Source organism: Megascapheus bottae, chromosome 6, assembly GCF_031878675.1.
Source record: "Megascapheus bottae isolate mThoBot1 chromosome 6, mThoBot2.hap1, whole genome shotgun sequence".
Lineage (NCBI taxonomy): Eukaryota > Metazoa > Chordata > Mammalia > Rodentia > Geomyidae > Megascapheus > Megascapheus bottae.
Window position 1 is genome coordinate 73,754,167 of NC_143514.1, and position 15,931 is coordinate 73,770,097.

Below are 15,931 nucleotides of genomic sequence, written 5' to 3' on the forward strand. Positions count from 1 at the left end.
CGGACGTCCTCGCCGGCCTCGCGTAGCCTCCGCGGCGTCCCCAGGGCCCGTCGCGTCTCAGCCTGCGCCTCGGCGCCCACATCCGGCCGCAGCCCGGCCCGCTGCCGCTGCGGAGGCCGCATCTGGCGCGCATCTGGCACCGCCTGGCCGGCCGCGCTGGAGCCCGCGCCCGCCTTGGCCCGGCCGCGCCGGGAGCCCTGCCCGGAGCTGGAGCCGCACCTGGAGTCGCGGGCCCGAGGCCCTGAGCCACGCAGCCGGCGCATGGTGAACTCGCTGCTGTTCGGGGAGATGGCCTTGGCCTTCGGCTGCCCGCCGGGCGGCGGCGGCGGCGGCGGGGGCTGCCCGGGGGGCGGCGGCGGCGGCGGCGGCGGCGGCGGGGCCGGGCCGGGGCCGTCACCGGTGACGGCGGCGCTGCGGGACGACCTGGGCTCCAACATCCATCTCCTGAAGGGACTCAACGTGCGGTTCCGCTGCTTCCTGGCCAAGGTGCACGAGCTGGAGCGGCGCAACCGGCTGCTGGAGAAGCAGCTGGAGCAGCAGCAGAGCGAGCGCGAGCGGCGGCTGCGCTACAAGACCTTCTCCCGGGAGCAGGCCGTGCAGACCGGGCCCGAGCTGCTGCGGCCGCCCGCGGCCGGCGGCGGCGCGGCGCTGGGCGCCAACGCCAACACGGTGGCCCCGGGCGGCCTGGCCCCCGGCGGCGGCTCGCACCCGCAGCACTACGGCCGCCTGCCCGGGACCATCTGGAGCTACACGCAGGTGCGGCGCACGGGCGGCGGCGGCGTGGAGACGGTGCAGGGCCCCGGCGTGTCGTGGGTGCACCCCGACGGCGTGGGCGTGCAGATCGACACCATCACCCCCGAGATCCGCGCGCTCTACAACGTGCTGGCCAAGGTGAAGCGCGAGCGCGACGAGTACAAGCGGAGGTGAGCGGGCTCGCCCCTCCCCCTCCCGCCGCATCCCCCTCCCCCTCCCCGGGCCGCCCCGCGGAACCGTAGCCAGGTCCCGGTAGGCGAGGAATGCGTGCCGGCCGGGCGGGGTGGGCAGCTGGGCCCGGCAGCTGGGAGCTGGGCCGGGAGCTGCCGGCCGAGCTCCTTACACGCGCGTGAGGAAGACTCAGTTGTCTGGATCCGAGAATGGGGGCGGGCTCTGACGACGGCCCGGGTACCTCGGTGTCGTCACCCGCCCAGACACATTGTTTCCTAGGAACGTAATTCCGGCGACGTGGTGTGTGAGCTCAGGGTGAGGGTGCCTGGGTCGGCACTGGGGCTCGAACTCAAGGCCTGGGCGCTGCCCGGGGCGCTGTATCTAAGCTCCAGCCACAGCCCGATTCCCTGCTGTTTCGTGGTTAATGGGACTTGTGTGTCTGGGCAGACCTCAGGCCCCAGCCAAGGACAGCCCAACTTGGGATCTCATTTTCTTCTTGTGACAGTGCAGTGAGAGACAGTCTCAGCTCCGTTTTACAGATGAAGCAACAGCGGTGTTGAGATGTGAAGAGGCTTTCTCTGAGTGGTTTTGCTAATACTTGGTGAAGTCAGAATTCGAGTCCCCTGACTTTACTCCCAAAGATGTAGGAGATAGGCTTTCCTCCTTGATGAGAAGAAAAACGGATAACCTGCCTACTTCTCTTTCATTCCTTGAATTAAATGTAACCCTGTGTGTGAAAGCTGATGGCTGTGCCCCTACTTCCTTCTCGTCCCCCCTTCCTCAGGTAGGACTGTCTGTGTGGGCACAGAACCAGACTCCACCAGACTGGCCCCAGGCCTCCTCTCCACTCCTCCAGTCTAATGGTTTCCTGACTCCCATAAACTCAGTCCTAATGAGAAGATAACCTTGAAGTGGAAGAGTAGATATCAGATGAATCCAGATCAATGGCCCTGGCTGCAGCAGGAGTGGCCGCCAGACCATATGCCAGACTGGTTAGTGTGTTCTTCTCCAGGCAGATTCCCTGGCTGGGAAACGACATTGTTTCCTACCACCTTCAGCCTGGCCTGGCTGATACTGCCAGCTCAGCTTTCTGGGAAGAGAAGAGTGTGTCTGGCCTGGGTAGGGGAGAGGCTGTCTGGTCCTGGGTTGTGGTCTCAGGAGTTAGAGCTCTGAACTGACTCCTGGACCATTCTTCCCATCCCCTTACACAGTGCCACTGAGCACTGGTCTTGGGTCTTCTTTCACACTGAGCAGGGAAGAGGGAGGGCTGAGGAGATAGGTAAGCCATTGGAATGGCTTGTTGGCTCATCAGAGAAGTGATAGTAAACTCCAGCCGCAGTGCTTCGTTCATTCCAAGTGTATATAAAGTGATCAAGTTCATAGACACCATGTCAAGCTAGCAGGGTGCAGGCAATGTCTCTAAGTCACCTGACTCATGCAGGCCTGTGATCAGAGCAAGGGACTTAAATGGAGCTTAAAATGATGAAAGTCGGGGAGGAGTGGGCCAGGTCCTCCCGTCTGCTCCTCTTGATGGCGTAGTCATGTCACAAGCTTGTGTCTGTTTTGTTATGTATGTACTTTTTGGACCTGGCTTCCAAGGTGATGGGAAGGATTGGGCCCAGGTTTAGAGGGAGATGGGCTGGCCTTGTGCAATGGACCTTAGAGGTTGCACCCAGGGTGTGGGGTGTGATGTCAATGCCAGCCTGGAATGAGGTGGTGCTGTGGAGACAGATGGGGTGCTGAGATAGGCGAGGTACGGGCATCTCTCTTCCCGCCTTTCTGCAATGGCATGCACACCTTCCTTTCCTCCATTGTTTTGTGAGTTAGAAAGATGATCTTTTTCCAAAGTGATTTCAGGCTCGTGTTGGGGTTTTCCTTTCTTGATTCCCTCTGTACCTATGTAAGGTGGTTGGGCTCTAACTGCATTCCTTGACGTCCCAAGCTTTTTCTGTGATGCTTTACAGGTTCCTTAGATACTTGATAAAAATGATTCCTTAAAAAAAAATGTCAAGAATATGAGAGGCTGAGATCTGGGGATCATGATTTGAAGCCAGCTCAGGCAGGAAAGTCTATGAGACTCTTACCTCCAATTAACTAGCAAGAAGCCAGAAGAGATGGCTCAAGTAGTACCGCTCCAGCCTTAAGCACAAAAGCCACTCAAGATCTGGAGGCCCTGAGTTCAAGCCTCACACACACTAATATATTAATATAACTGTAATACGTTCTCATTCGCTTTTCAGTTCTTAATGCTATTTTACTGACGTGCTACTTTGTGAGTAGTTGGCTTTAAGTTAAAGGATTTCTCTCCCCTTCTGTTTGAAGAGGATTCCCACATTACTAAGCAAGCTGCTTGAAACTGTTCCTATTCCTGGTACTTGCATTTGGAACCACAGCTTTGCACGGAACAGGACTTCCTTGCCATTCCCTATACTGTGCCCTGAGCTAGGCTTGAATCTCCTCTGTGTGTGTGTGTGTGTGTGTGTGTGTGTGTGTGTGTGTGTGTGTGTGTGTTTAAACTCAGGGCCTTAGTGCTGTCTCTTCCCTTTTTCACTCAAGGTTGACATTTTACCTCTTGGAGCCATAACTACACTTTCACCTTTTCAGTGATTAATTGGAAATAAGATACTTTTAGAGGTTTTCCTGCCCAAGCTGGCTTTGAACCCCTTCATCTCTCATCCTCTTGATTGGCTACAATTATAGGAATGAGCCATTGGTACTTAGCTTGATCTTCTGAATCTTCCCATTGAGCAGACCAGAGAGGATCGGAGTGGGAAAAGTTCAGTTCCAACACCATCACTCATGTGTGGCGCAATCTTTTCTATACTATGTAGACAAAATTGGAGATAGATTTGAATTGGATACGGAATTGTCATCCCCAGTCTCTAGGCTCAGTGTTAATGGATTAAAATAGTGTCAACAATTGCGTTGATCAGAGTTAGGATAGCTAACTGTTAAGTATTTGAACCTGCAATATGAATTCATGCATATAACATTTTGTTTTTAATGGTTGGCATATAGGGGTTTCTCATAAGAATTTTCTGTAAGAGGAAGGTAGACATATAGTCAACTTAAAAAAAAAAATCCCTGGGCTACATGAGTGCTAGTAGTCTTCCCAGACTTGAAATTCAGTGAGAAATAATTGTAGAAGTAAATAAGCTCAGAAAAGTGCAGTGAACTAGAGAAGCCTAATATAGCCAGGCTGTGGTTATAGACATACATATAAGCCTGAGTTTGGGCTGGGGATGTACCTCAGTGGCAGAGCACTTGCCTAGCATATATGAAGTCCTGGTTCTAGCTCCAGCTTTGCTCTGGCCTCAACCCAAGTGACTGGTGATCTGTTCTATCTGCCTATTGATTTGCCTTTTCTGGATGTTGCATATAAATGGAACCACCCAATGTGTGGTCTTTTGTGTCTGGATTGGATAATGTTGGAGGCTCATCTATGTGACTCTATGTATGGGATGTTCCTTTTCATTGCTGAATAATATTCTACTGGATGGATGGATTATACTTGGTTTATCCACTCACCTATATAACCACTAGACTGAGAACTTAGAGGTCACCATGTACTACTTCACATCATCTAATTTGCCATCCATCAGCAGTCTATGACCTATGCTTTGCAAACACCAGTCCTAAGTAGAGCTCTTGATCTGGTATTCTGGCCCCTGCTCACTGTTCTTTGGTTTCCTTCTTGGCCCAACCAGCTCTTTATCACGTGGGAAATGTGGTCACTGAAACTATAGCGAGGATAAGGTTGTTAAGCGTTGATCTGGAAACCAAAACAAACACTTTGCTTCAGCACCACCCATTGCCACCTAAATATTCCATCTGCGTTTACAAGCTAGGGGTTTTTCCCTGGGAAATCACTGCTGAAGTTAGCCTCTAGAAATAGGTGGAAAGTTCTCTGAGTTGCCATCCAGAGAACCTGAATTCTAAATCGAGCTCTGTGTGACCTCCAGCTAATTGCTTCCCTCTCTGGGCCTCTGGGCCTCCACCTTTAACATCGAGGGGAGTCCTTTGGGTGATCCCTTTAGCTTGCTCTGTGGATCAGGTCTGTGACTCACAACTGATAGATACAGTGTTCCTCCCCTGTTCTGGGCATCTTGTCTTTCTCTTACCTCTGCCTTGTGTGATGGGTCCAGGCTCTGGACATGGGCAGGGCTGCTGCTTAGCCCAGCCCCAGGCCACGACGTTTTGCTGATTTCTTCTGTCTTCATTGGCTGGCCAAGGAAGCAGGACAACTTTGAGTTTGTCAAGAAATGGTTGTCGCAGTGTAGTGTCCCTATGACCTGCTTTGTTTCCAGGTCCAGTGTGATTTGAAGTTGACTGGCTTTTTTTCCCCCTGTGACAGGCAGGGGGTGTGTGCTCCCAGACTGGGCTGTCCTTGTTGCTCAGGGTGCTGCCAGGGTCCTTTGGGAGGCTAGAACACTTGTAGGATCATTTGGCCTAGTAGTTTTCAAGTGGGTCTTTCAGAGCCCTCGAACCCATAAGCAGGATGCCGTGGGACAATTCTAGGGACCATGGGAAGATGAATACCTGGAGTTTGCATTTCTGTCTGACTTCCCAGTCATGGTCTGAGAAAGATTCACTTTGAAAACAGCGTTCTGCTGTTAAAAGAAAAGGGACTTAAAAAGAAATCTCTGGCTCAGCTGTGTGTTTTCATGAGAAAGATGGGCAATCAGAGCAGACTGATGCACCCGGCACACTGGTAGACCTTTACCTGCCTTTCAGAGCTCTCCTCATCACCCCACATGATGCCCACAGCATCTGCATCCACTGGGGACTGAAGTCCTTCCTCCTTGGTGTGCCTCTGTTTTCAGGATATGTACTTTAAAAGTCCCTTTCTGTGTTGTAGGGAGTTTGGTCACAGCTGTTTCTGACCATGAGCCGGAAAGGGCTGGGCTGACAGCTAGAATGTAGGTGTCCAAAACGGGGTGGTGGGTGGGTCAGCTGGAGCCCCAGGAGGCCCTCAAGCAGGTGGGCGCTGGGCCTTGAATGCCCCACAGCCTAAAGACTGCCCCAGAAAGCTGTCAAAGGGCTTTTCTGTCTTTGTGACTTCCACTAACACCTTTGTTCTCCCCAAAGCTCTTACAGATAAGAGGTTTTATTTTATTTATTTATTTTTATTCTGAGGCAGCTTGTGGAGGGGGGTGGTGGAAAGGGTTTGAATCCTGGCCCTGCTGCTTTCTGTGTGACTGTGGGCAAGTTGCTTAACTTCTCTGAGCAGCCTGAGCCACCATTTCCTCTTGTATGCAGAAGGAAGGGTATGGATGTGACTCCCCAGTAGCTGAAAAGGAATAAATAGCCCCTGTGTTAAGGTCCCCCTAGTTTGGTAGGCTCCCCAGATATCCACCCCTCTTCACTCCACAAATCTGTTCTCTTAATTTACGAAGATTTCCGGGCATAGCCCTGGCTGCCCGACAAATCCATTTCAGGACACATCACGGCTCTCAGTTCCAGGGAAGGCGCCAGAGATGGTGCTGGGGCAGAGGGAGGCAGGGCTGCCTCTTTGTCTTGTGTCTCAGAAGGGTTTTGGTCCACTCCAGCAGTGATTTGTGCCTCCGGAAATCTTGCCTTCTCCCAGCCCATTGTCCTAACCTCTACCAGCCCCCACTATCCAGGTCCTTGGTTCACTGGAGGACTATGTTACTGAGTTTCATAGCTGGGCACAAATTTAGGGAGGATACTCAGAGCCTCAAGCTAGGAGCTGGGGTGTGTGGGGGGGAGGGGGAAGGTCAGGAGTGAAGTCCTAGAAAAGCAAAGGAAGGAGGGAGACAGCTGACATGGAAGATTCCTTCCTAGAGGAATGTGAGGCGAGGCTTTTTCTGTGGCCCACCAGATGCACAGCCCTCCCAGCACATGCAGTTGTGCATGCACACACACTTATACACACGGACACATACATGCCCAGGCTCTCCCTGCAGCTGCATGGCTCCAACCCTTGCATACCTATCATGTCACTATTTGAAGGACACAGAAGGGTAGATCTCTGCTGCTGTGGGATACACTGCCTTCCCCAAGAATTGATTTTAGCCCTGCTGTAGATCTGTGGATCCTGGAGGCTTGCACTTTGCATTTGCCTTCTTGATTTTGATTGTACTGGGGAGGTGAGCCTGGGCTGGCATCCATGGTGTTCTGTGGCATGGAGGGCTGAGACCTGGGATGGGGAAGGGTGCAGTCCCACTGTCTCCCTGTGCCCAGGATTTTGAATGTGGATCTCTTTCTTGACTTTCCTTCATAAGTGTCTTGAGCATCCACTTGCTTCCACATCAGCCCCCCCAGCCCCCCAAAAAAACCCTCCTCGGCTCATTGAGTCAGAATTGCCTGGGGTACGTCTGCTCTCCTCCACTGTCAGCTCTGTGGGAGCATCCCCCTTCTTCCTTTGGGTGCTCCAGGAGTCCAGCCCAACTGTCCTCAGTCCACATTGCTGAGTAAATATTTATGCAGTGAGGGAGGGCTACAGGTTGGGCTACTGCATGCTATGGATACCCAGAGGCAAACGGGTCAAATGATGCAGACTCAGCATCGAGGGGTCTGACCTTGCCCAGAGGGAGGGGTCTGCACTTGGAGTCAGAAGACTCAGACATCTGTTACACACATTAGTTGGGTGAAATATGAATAAACACCTCAATGCCTGGTGTAGGATGTGCAGGTCCAGCTCAGGAGTGAAAGCTGAGAGAGCTTGGGCTGGGCTCTGCCTCTCCTAGTCTCAATTTCCTCATCAGTAAAACGGGAATACTGAGCATGGGGGAGGAGTCAGTCATTGGGCTCATGTAGGTGAGGATCATGGGAAAGACTTTGTAGGGTTGTGTGTGTGTGTGGGGGGGTGTTTGCGCTATGCCATGCCACCTCTGTGAGGGGTGGAGGCTGGGCACTGGATGGGTCTGGAGCTGGAGGTCCACCTCTTTTGTCATGGTCTGGGAAGTTCAAAGCCAGAGTGGAGAGTGGTTCTGTGTTTCTATGTGGGTTCTATCTATTCCATGCACTGGCAACCTACTTCCCGGGCAGGATGGGGCTTCTCCTCCTGTCACTGGTACACGAGAGGGGAGCTATCAGTCATCTAGTAGTAAGCCTGGCCACAGGGCCCACCGAAGCCCTGTGGAATTCCATCCTTAACATGACTGTGCGTGGCTGAACCTTTGTTTTGCTCACCTGGGAGTGGGCACCATGGGAAGATGGCCTTGCCCAGTGCTTGCAAAGATGTTCGTGATCTTTGTGAGTGGGACGGGAGTGGTCTAGATTGTGTACCACTTATCTCTCACACACCTCAGCTTGTCACTCTCCTCAGGTGAGAGGAGGCCCAGGAATGGGGTCTCCCTAGCACCTGTCACAATGTTGCCATGGTGGGTGGCAGAACAGGAGGTGGTGGCTGCGTCAGATTTCCTGCTGTCACTTTATAATAATTATTTCTTGACAAGCAAATCTGTCACGGGCAATAGCAGGCAGATGAGGCCTGTGCAAACCCCCACTTTTAGAGAGGATCTTAATTAATGGGGGACCTTGGGTGGTGAGGAGCTCCAGATGAGGGTGGCACCCCTATGTGGGGTGGGGAATACATGGGGTGTTCTGTGTGTTCTCATGCCAGCTTTGCAGCAATGCAGACTGGGAACCATGCTCAGAGAAGAAACTTGGCCCCAGGTGTGCCACAAAGCTAGGCTGGCTGTAAGTTCCAGACTTTAAATGAATCCTCCACCCCCTTTTTTTTTTTGCCAGTGCTGGGCTTGAACTCAGTCAGGGTCTGAGCACTGTCCTTGGCCTTTCTCAAGTCTAGAGCACTTGAGCCTCAGCACCACTTTCAGCTTTTTTCTACATATGTGGTACCGAGGAATTGAACCTGGGTCTTTGTGCCTGCTAGGCAAGCACTCTGCAACTAGGCCAAACTCCCAGCCCATGAATGTCCCTTTTATCCCTCCCAGCCCAGATTTCCCCAGGGGAGGAGTAAGAGGCACTCATCCACTGGTCCACGCTGGGTCTGAGGACTACCTGACTTTTGCTTTCAATCAATGTTACGACCTTTGCCAGGACACAGGGAACTTGTCACAATCATTTTGTACTTCTTGCTGGGGAAGTTGAGCCTATTGGGTGTGAGCTCTGACAGTGAGTTCTGAGCTCATAATTGAGCACCTACCACGTCCCAGGCTCCATGCAGGCTGTCAGGGGAAGCAGACACAGCCATGCCCTAGGAGTCTCAGACACAGGGAAGTGGGTTTTGCCATGTGGCAGTAACATGTGACAATGCCATATGACAAGTGCCTGCTCAGACATGCCTGTGCATAGCAAGAGCTCAATAAACCTTTATTAGTTAATTTCTCAAACATTTACATAGCATTTATCCCTTGCCAAGTTCATTCAAATCAGTTTATAAAGCAGTTTACAAAGACTTACTTCATGGAACCGCCCTGTGATTGGGTACTATCACTATTTTATTTTATTGTACTTCGTGTGTGAGAGTGTGTGAGAGTGTGTGTGTGTGTGTGTGTGTGTGTGTGTGTGTGTGTGTGTGTCCTGGGGCTTCAACTCAGGACCTGAGCACTGTCCTGGAGCTTTTTTGCTCAAGGCTAGCACCTTACCACTTGGCCATAGCTCCACTTCTGGCTTTTTTGGTGGTTAGTTGGAGATAAGAGTCTTAGGGACTTTGCTGGCCAGGCTGGCTTCAAACTCACATTCTTAGATCTTAGCCTCCTGAGGAAGTAGGATTACAGGCATGAGCGAGCCACTGGTGCCCTGCTTTATTGCATTAAAATTTTTATGATCAGTTATACAAAGATATTACAAGTCTAGAAATCAGGTGATGAGTACATGCCACTTTCCATTATTCTCCCCTTCCTATCTCTAGCTCAGGTTTGATTTTAACATATTGTATACAATATATACATTTCCTCACCTTTCCTTCCTCCATTTATGTGTTCCTTCTCTTGTCCTCCCTCCCAATTCATGTTTCTACTTCTTGGTATTCATTTTGATAAACAGTTCATTTGTTTTATTATTTTATTTTGTGCTGGTACTATAGTTTGAACTCAGGGCCTTGTGCTCTGGCTTGACTTTCTCATTCCAGTCTGATGCTCTACTATTTAAGCCACATCTCCACTTTCTCCTTTTTGCTGATTGATTTAAGATAGGAATTGCTCACATTTGTCTGCCCAGGCTTGCTTCAAACTATGATCTTTAGATCTCAGCCTCCTGAATAGCTAGGATTACAGGTGTAAACCACCACTGCCTGGCTCCTCAGTCCATTTTAGAGATGCTAAAATTAAGCCAGGCACACACTGTGGAAAATGGGCTGGAAATGCAACTTGCAAATGGCAGGTCGAGATTTGCAACTTTATGCTCCTCGGTGCAGAGAGCTGTGTCCTGGGGGCAAGCAGATTCCATGCCTGGAGTTCCGTGTGAGTCACCTGGACTCCTGTGGCTCTTTGAAGACCACCTTAGAGATATCTGGGAAGGCGCTTCGTAAACTGGTGAGCATGGGGGTCATTGGAAGTCTGGAACCTCAATTGCCTGGCTGTTTCCTCTCCCAATGTTTTATGCAAGTGCTCCAAGCTCTACAAAATGCTTTGTTCATAAGGGAGAAGCTGTTTCTCCCCCTGGACCCTGAGGGCAGCTGGCATGGGCTGTTGCACAGAAAGCTTCTAAGTGGAGCAAAGCATTTATGCAGACTTCAGATGCTGGGGGCAGCTGCAGGCAGTTTCCACTGCTTGTGGCTGAGACCTGAACCTCTGTGTGGTGAGTCTGAATAGTGAGAGGTGCATCATATTAAATGGCAGGAGGAGCAGTGAGACTGTGGTGTCTGGGTCCTGGCAGATGCTCTGGAGAGGGCTGGGGCTTCTGGAGAGAAAGAGTGAGGGTGGAATTGTACTGGGGGGCTTGGCCCCATGAAGAAATCTTCCATGTGGCTGTGCTGGGCAAGGCTGTCTCTGAGCAGGAGGGGGAGGGGCAGGTGCCAACTCAGCTTTCTCTCTGTGTGTCTGTTTGTGACTCTGGGCTGCACAGGTTTCTAAGCCCCTGCCCATCTGCTGCTGGATGGGGAGAGGCCCCCTTCACTGGAGATGTTGCCTTCTGCTCTCTTAATTGGCCATTTTTTTATTACTCGGGTTATTTAAGGCAGTTCTTGGCTTGCGGCCGCCAGTCGGCCTTCTTGGGGGAAGGGAAGCATTGCCGGTCTAAGTGGACTTTGTGAAATTCCCTGGCAGACAGGATTCTCTCTGGGCAGGGTCAGTGCCTCTTCCCAGGGCCTGTTGGGAACCCCTTGTCTGTTCTGGCCCCACTGTAGGCGTGGGCAGAAGGCAGTGATGAGGGATGGGGGAGGAGTGGCTTGTTGCAAAGTCAGGACCAGATAGTCCTGGATCTCAGGGTGGGATCCTGGTGAGACTTTGAGGTGTCCCACACCCCAGGATTCCAGAAAACACCTGAAGCAATATGTGACTAGTTAAGGAAGGCTTTCCAGAAGGGGTACCACTGGGTTGCATTTCAAAGATCCGGGCAGAGTAGCCGTGGAAGAGGCAGGGCAGGGGACACAGGCTGGGGCTGCTCCTGCTGAGGTGTGGATCCTGCCAGCACTTGTCCTGCTCTCTTTGATTCCTCTCCTGTCCTCTCTCCCTCCTAGTGGACCCTCAAGTTCTGTGTTGCTGCCCCTCATTCTTTCTCTAATCCCTCTTTTCTTATTTTGTTCTAATCTAATCGCTCCATTTTTTACTGCTTTTTTTGTTTTCTTTTGTTTTCCTTTAGTGCTGGAGATAGAACTCAGGCCTTGAGTATGCTAGGCAAACACTCTACCACTAAGCTAGATCCACAATCACTGGTTTTTAGATCCTCCTGCCTCAGTTTTCTCGGTTGGGGCTGGGGGTGGTGGTGGTGGTGAGGCTACAGGCAGATAACATTGTGCCTGGTTCTGGCCCTGTCCTCTTTATAGCTGGCTCCCTCTCTCCCTTGTCTTTGTTTTAGCCAGATGCCAGGCTGAGATGCCAGGTGGTTGGTCATTGCTGCTGGGGCTTGGTGAACTAGTGTGTGCATGTGTGTCTGTGTATACTGAGAACTGGGAACCCTCAAAGCCAGGATACTAGCTTCCCAGTCCCTTTTGCTATGGTATGGACTGGGGGGTCTTCTCTCATGACAGGGCCAGAGGTCTGACCTGACCTGCTTGGCAGGTCTTAGGGGAGCGGATGCAGGTGGCAGAGGGGTCTGGGGCTGCTTACCTTACCTCTCCTGCCTTACTTCTCTTTTGTGTCTATTTCCTCATCCCTGAGACCTCTTTTTATTCCCAAAGACTAGGATGCTCAGGGAATTTCCTACGTCATTCATGTAGTTCCTTGCTTCCAGGCAAAGCCATTTCCCTAGTCTTTGATGGGCAGAAGATATGGCCTGACAGCTAACACTTGTGCTATTTGCATGTCTTTTTAAATTCTTATTTTTGATTCCAATATTGGAACTTAGGTCCTTGTGCTCGTCTTTGGCATTTTTGCTCAAGGCTGATGCTCTACCACTTGAGTTGCGGCTCCACTTTCTGCTTTTTTGCAGGTTAATTGACAGTAAGAGTCTCATAGACTTTTTTTGCCCAGAGCTGGCTTCGAACCTCAATCCTTAGATCTTCATCTTCTAAGAGTACTTAGGATTATAGGCATGAGCCACTGGTACTAACATGTGTCTTTACATGCTAGTAATTTAGCAGTCAGTTTTAGACCTGACTTTAAAGCAAACATGAATACTGAAAATGTTAGGATTTATCTGACCTGGGGCTGCTGAAGGCCAAGCAGGACTGGCTGCTATCTGCAGAGCTGGCATCAACCTGATGCTCCAAGGTCAGGGGCCCTCCAACTTGCAGGCTGTTCCTTCCTGAGCCTTGAGGCACAATTAAAGCTTTAAAAACAATAGCTACAATGAAACCTGTTGAAATTGTTTTAAGAAGCTGGGAGTGATAGATGGGGGTGGGTTTGATCAGGATAAATTGTATACTTGTGTGGAACTCTTACAGTGAAACCCAGCCTTATGCAAACTAATCTATGCTAGTACAGTAGTAGTAGTAATAATCAATCAATCAATCATCATAGTAAAAGCACCAGCTGTGCCTACTCCTCACAGGCATCCACAGCTGGTCTGGGGCTGACCTCTTACCTAGGTGGGAGCGGAGTCATTATCTTACCCTCAGTGCTCTCATCTGTAAATGGGTTTGATAACCTTAGCTGGTAAGTTGTCACAAGGATACAATGAGATGGCCTGGGCTGAGTGCCAAGTGTGATGCTGGTCTCTCCATTTCCCCACTCTGCCCTTCCTGCCCAGCTTGACTCTGCTCAGTCTCCCATACTATAAAGACTGCCAACTTCCTTCCCTTCCCCAGGGGCAGGCTGGCCTTTCGTGTTATGGCACTTCCTCTCCCCAGCAGGGCAAACTCTTGGTTGTCAGTATAGGGTGGGAAAGGTGCAGTGTCCCATAGAGCCTGTGGTTTCCAGGTAGGTAGAAGTAGGGGATGTGTGTGTCTTCTCCATCCTATTTCTCCTAGCAGTCATGGGGTGTTCCGGCCTCCTCTCTGGGTGGCTGTGGAAGTGGCTTCAAGTGGTCGGGCCACGGTGTTACGGAGGCAGGCTAGGATTTGAACACACCTGCCAGTTCACCTTTGGGCTCATTCTGCCAGGCTGAGAAATGGGCTTGGGCACTTTGCCTTTGCCCTGGGGCTCAAGCGGGAGTTGGAAGGCAGGTTTTCAAGGCTTCCAGGTAGCGGTTTGTCCTCAGGGCTCCTAGGTGACAGAGCTCATGGACATAAGGGCTCTTTTAGGTCTTGTGGGTGATACCCTCCTCCCAGACATTGGCAGAGGTGATACTGAGGGCAGACTTGGCAGTGTTTTCCAGGGCTGATGTCAGTGGTTTAGGGTTTCCTAGGTTAGACAAAGGCTGCTTTGTGCCTCCTGCAGGTCCGTGTTTAGGCCCATCACCCCTGGTGATGAAATCCTGGTTGGAAACCAGGTAGATAGGACAGCAGGGCCCTAAGCCTCTTGAGCCAAGAGCAGCCCTTGCACCCTTCTGGTGCTCAGAGCCGTGTGGACACATTTCTCTCAAGCCTCACCACACTGAGGCTTGATGGCTGTGGTTTCACCCACTGTCCAGATGAGAAGACTGAGCCTTAGAAGGTGACACCCTCCGGCATTAGGCATAGGCAGAGAGTGCAGGGCTGGCATTGCACATTCAGGTCTCTTTGGCTTCCAGCATCTGCATCCAGAAGCCACATCTCACACTCAGGTTTGAGAAGTCGAGATCCCCTGAGGGTAAGGCTGGAGCAGGTGGGCCCTGTGGCTTTGGGGGGAGGTATGATTTAATTTCTCTTTTCAGGATTCAGAGTTGAGTCACAGTGCCTGGAGCATGTACTGGGAGTATATGCGTGTGTGTGTGTGTGTGTACAGGCATGCACACATTAAAGCAGCTCTAGAGGGTTGTTACTGGCAAGTGATTGCAGGAAGTCCTTATGGGCAGGTGTAAGGCCTTACCCCAGGAGACTCTTAAGATCTTCTGCCTTTTTTTTTTTTAATAAAGATTATACTACATGATCATTCATCAACCATCCATTCATTTATTCTCTCATCATTTCCTGGGCCCTTGTGCTCAGACTGTATGGTGGGACTTCTGGTGATGCTGCTACATGGGGCAGGAGTGCAGTGCTGCCTAAGAAGCTTTCTAAACAAAGGACTGTCAGTTCAAAGCTTAGAAGAGTCCTCAGAGATTGTTTTGTTTCTCTTTTTAGAAGAGGGGCAGTGACTTGCCCCAGGTTACCAGCACGCTGGTGGCAGAGCTGAGACTCCAGTCAGCATCCCCGGTTCTGAGACCTCCTGTTCCTGGTCAGCTCCCATCATCCAGCCTTTCCGTCCACAGCCAGTTTCATGTTCTCAGTTCCCCCACAGCCTCTCCTCGGAGATACACCCAGGTGCACGCAGCTCTGGCTGGAGCCGAGTGTGGATTTACTCTGCTTCGAAATGTCGGGACAGTCAGGCTGGCTTTTTCCTTGCTGGGCACTGGCCTGCTGTCCTTAGTGGGTCTTTAGAGATCATCTGATCCCCTTACACCTCCAGATTGGGACCACTGCAACTCCTTTAAAGATCCTTGTGCCCAGCCAGTCCCATTGAGAAGTGCTACCTTTTCTCTAGCCATAGCCCTGATTGCTGCATTCCCCCTTGCTTGGTTTTCCTCAGAGCAGGGAGGTGAGTGGAGGGAGCATGAACTTCCTGGTAAGTAGTACTGCAGGCTGCACCCTCTGCCCCCCACAGGCTCAGCAGCAGACCCTCCTCCTTCCTGAAACACCTTTGTTGCTCTCCTGAGGGGGCGTCAGATTCGAGCTGGGACATGCTCCATAGGCAGGAACTGGCTGGCTCCCTGGGTCCTGCAGGATCCTGGGAGGGAGGCCCAGCCCTTCCCTGTGGAACCCTCTGAATGAGGCGGGCACTGGAGCCCAGGCCTACCCTTCCTTATGAGGAAACCTGAGCTACATGACTACTGCTCTGTAGCCGGCATGGCAGAGTGGAGGTCCCTTACTTGGAAAGCAGCTCTGTAACAGTGGTCGGTGGGCCCTAGCCTGACAACTGTCCCTCTGGGTGGGAGTGCCCTTGCTGGCTGGCCCCCAGGCCTGGCTGGTCCCTGGTACTCCAGAGCTACTCTTGGAGCCATGCTGTGGCACACCTGCTGAGATCAGCTATCCTGAGGTTCCCTTCAGCCATCACCTCTGCAGGGGGAGGACAGAAGGCTGAGTATACATTGGGGAGGAAGCTGCCAGGAGGACCACTCCTGGGGCTGGGACAGGAAAGGGTTAAGTGGTTCTGCCTGCTGTGGCTGGCCTCCCAGCTGGTGTCTTGGCCCCTCTGCCGGCCAGCCAAACCATCTGTGTCCCATCTGTCCCAAGGCAAAGTCACCAGGAGGAGACCTGCCTGCTGCCGTTGTGATCCTCTGCCCCTGTGAGTCTGGGCCACTTGGGAGAGGGCCCACTGCCTTTCGGCTACTTCCCCCTGCCCTGGCATGGCTGACCCTGAGG

At 51.9% G+C, this 15,931-nt stretch overlaps 1 protein-coding gene across 2 annotated transcripts in view; it reads left to right on the forward strand.

The window, feature by feature from the left end:
- Positions 1-261: 261 nt before the first annotated feature.
- The window catches only part of Iffo2 (intermediate filament family orphan 2), a 43,963-nt gene continuing 28,293 nt past the window's right edge, over positions 262-15,931 (forward strand). For both annotated transcript variants that reach the window (XM_090335711.1, XM_090335712.1), the window contains exon 1: positions 262-923. In XM_090335711.1, the coding sequence (XP_090191837.1) occupies positions 262-923 (662 nt within the window). The remainder of the gene's footprint in view (positions 924-15,931) is intronic.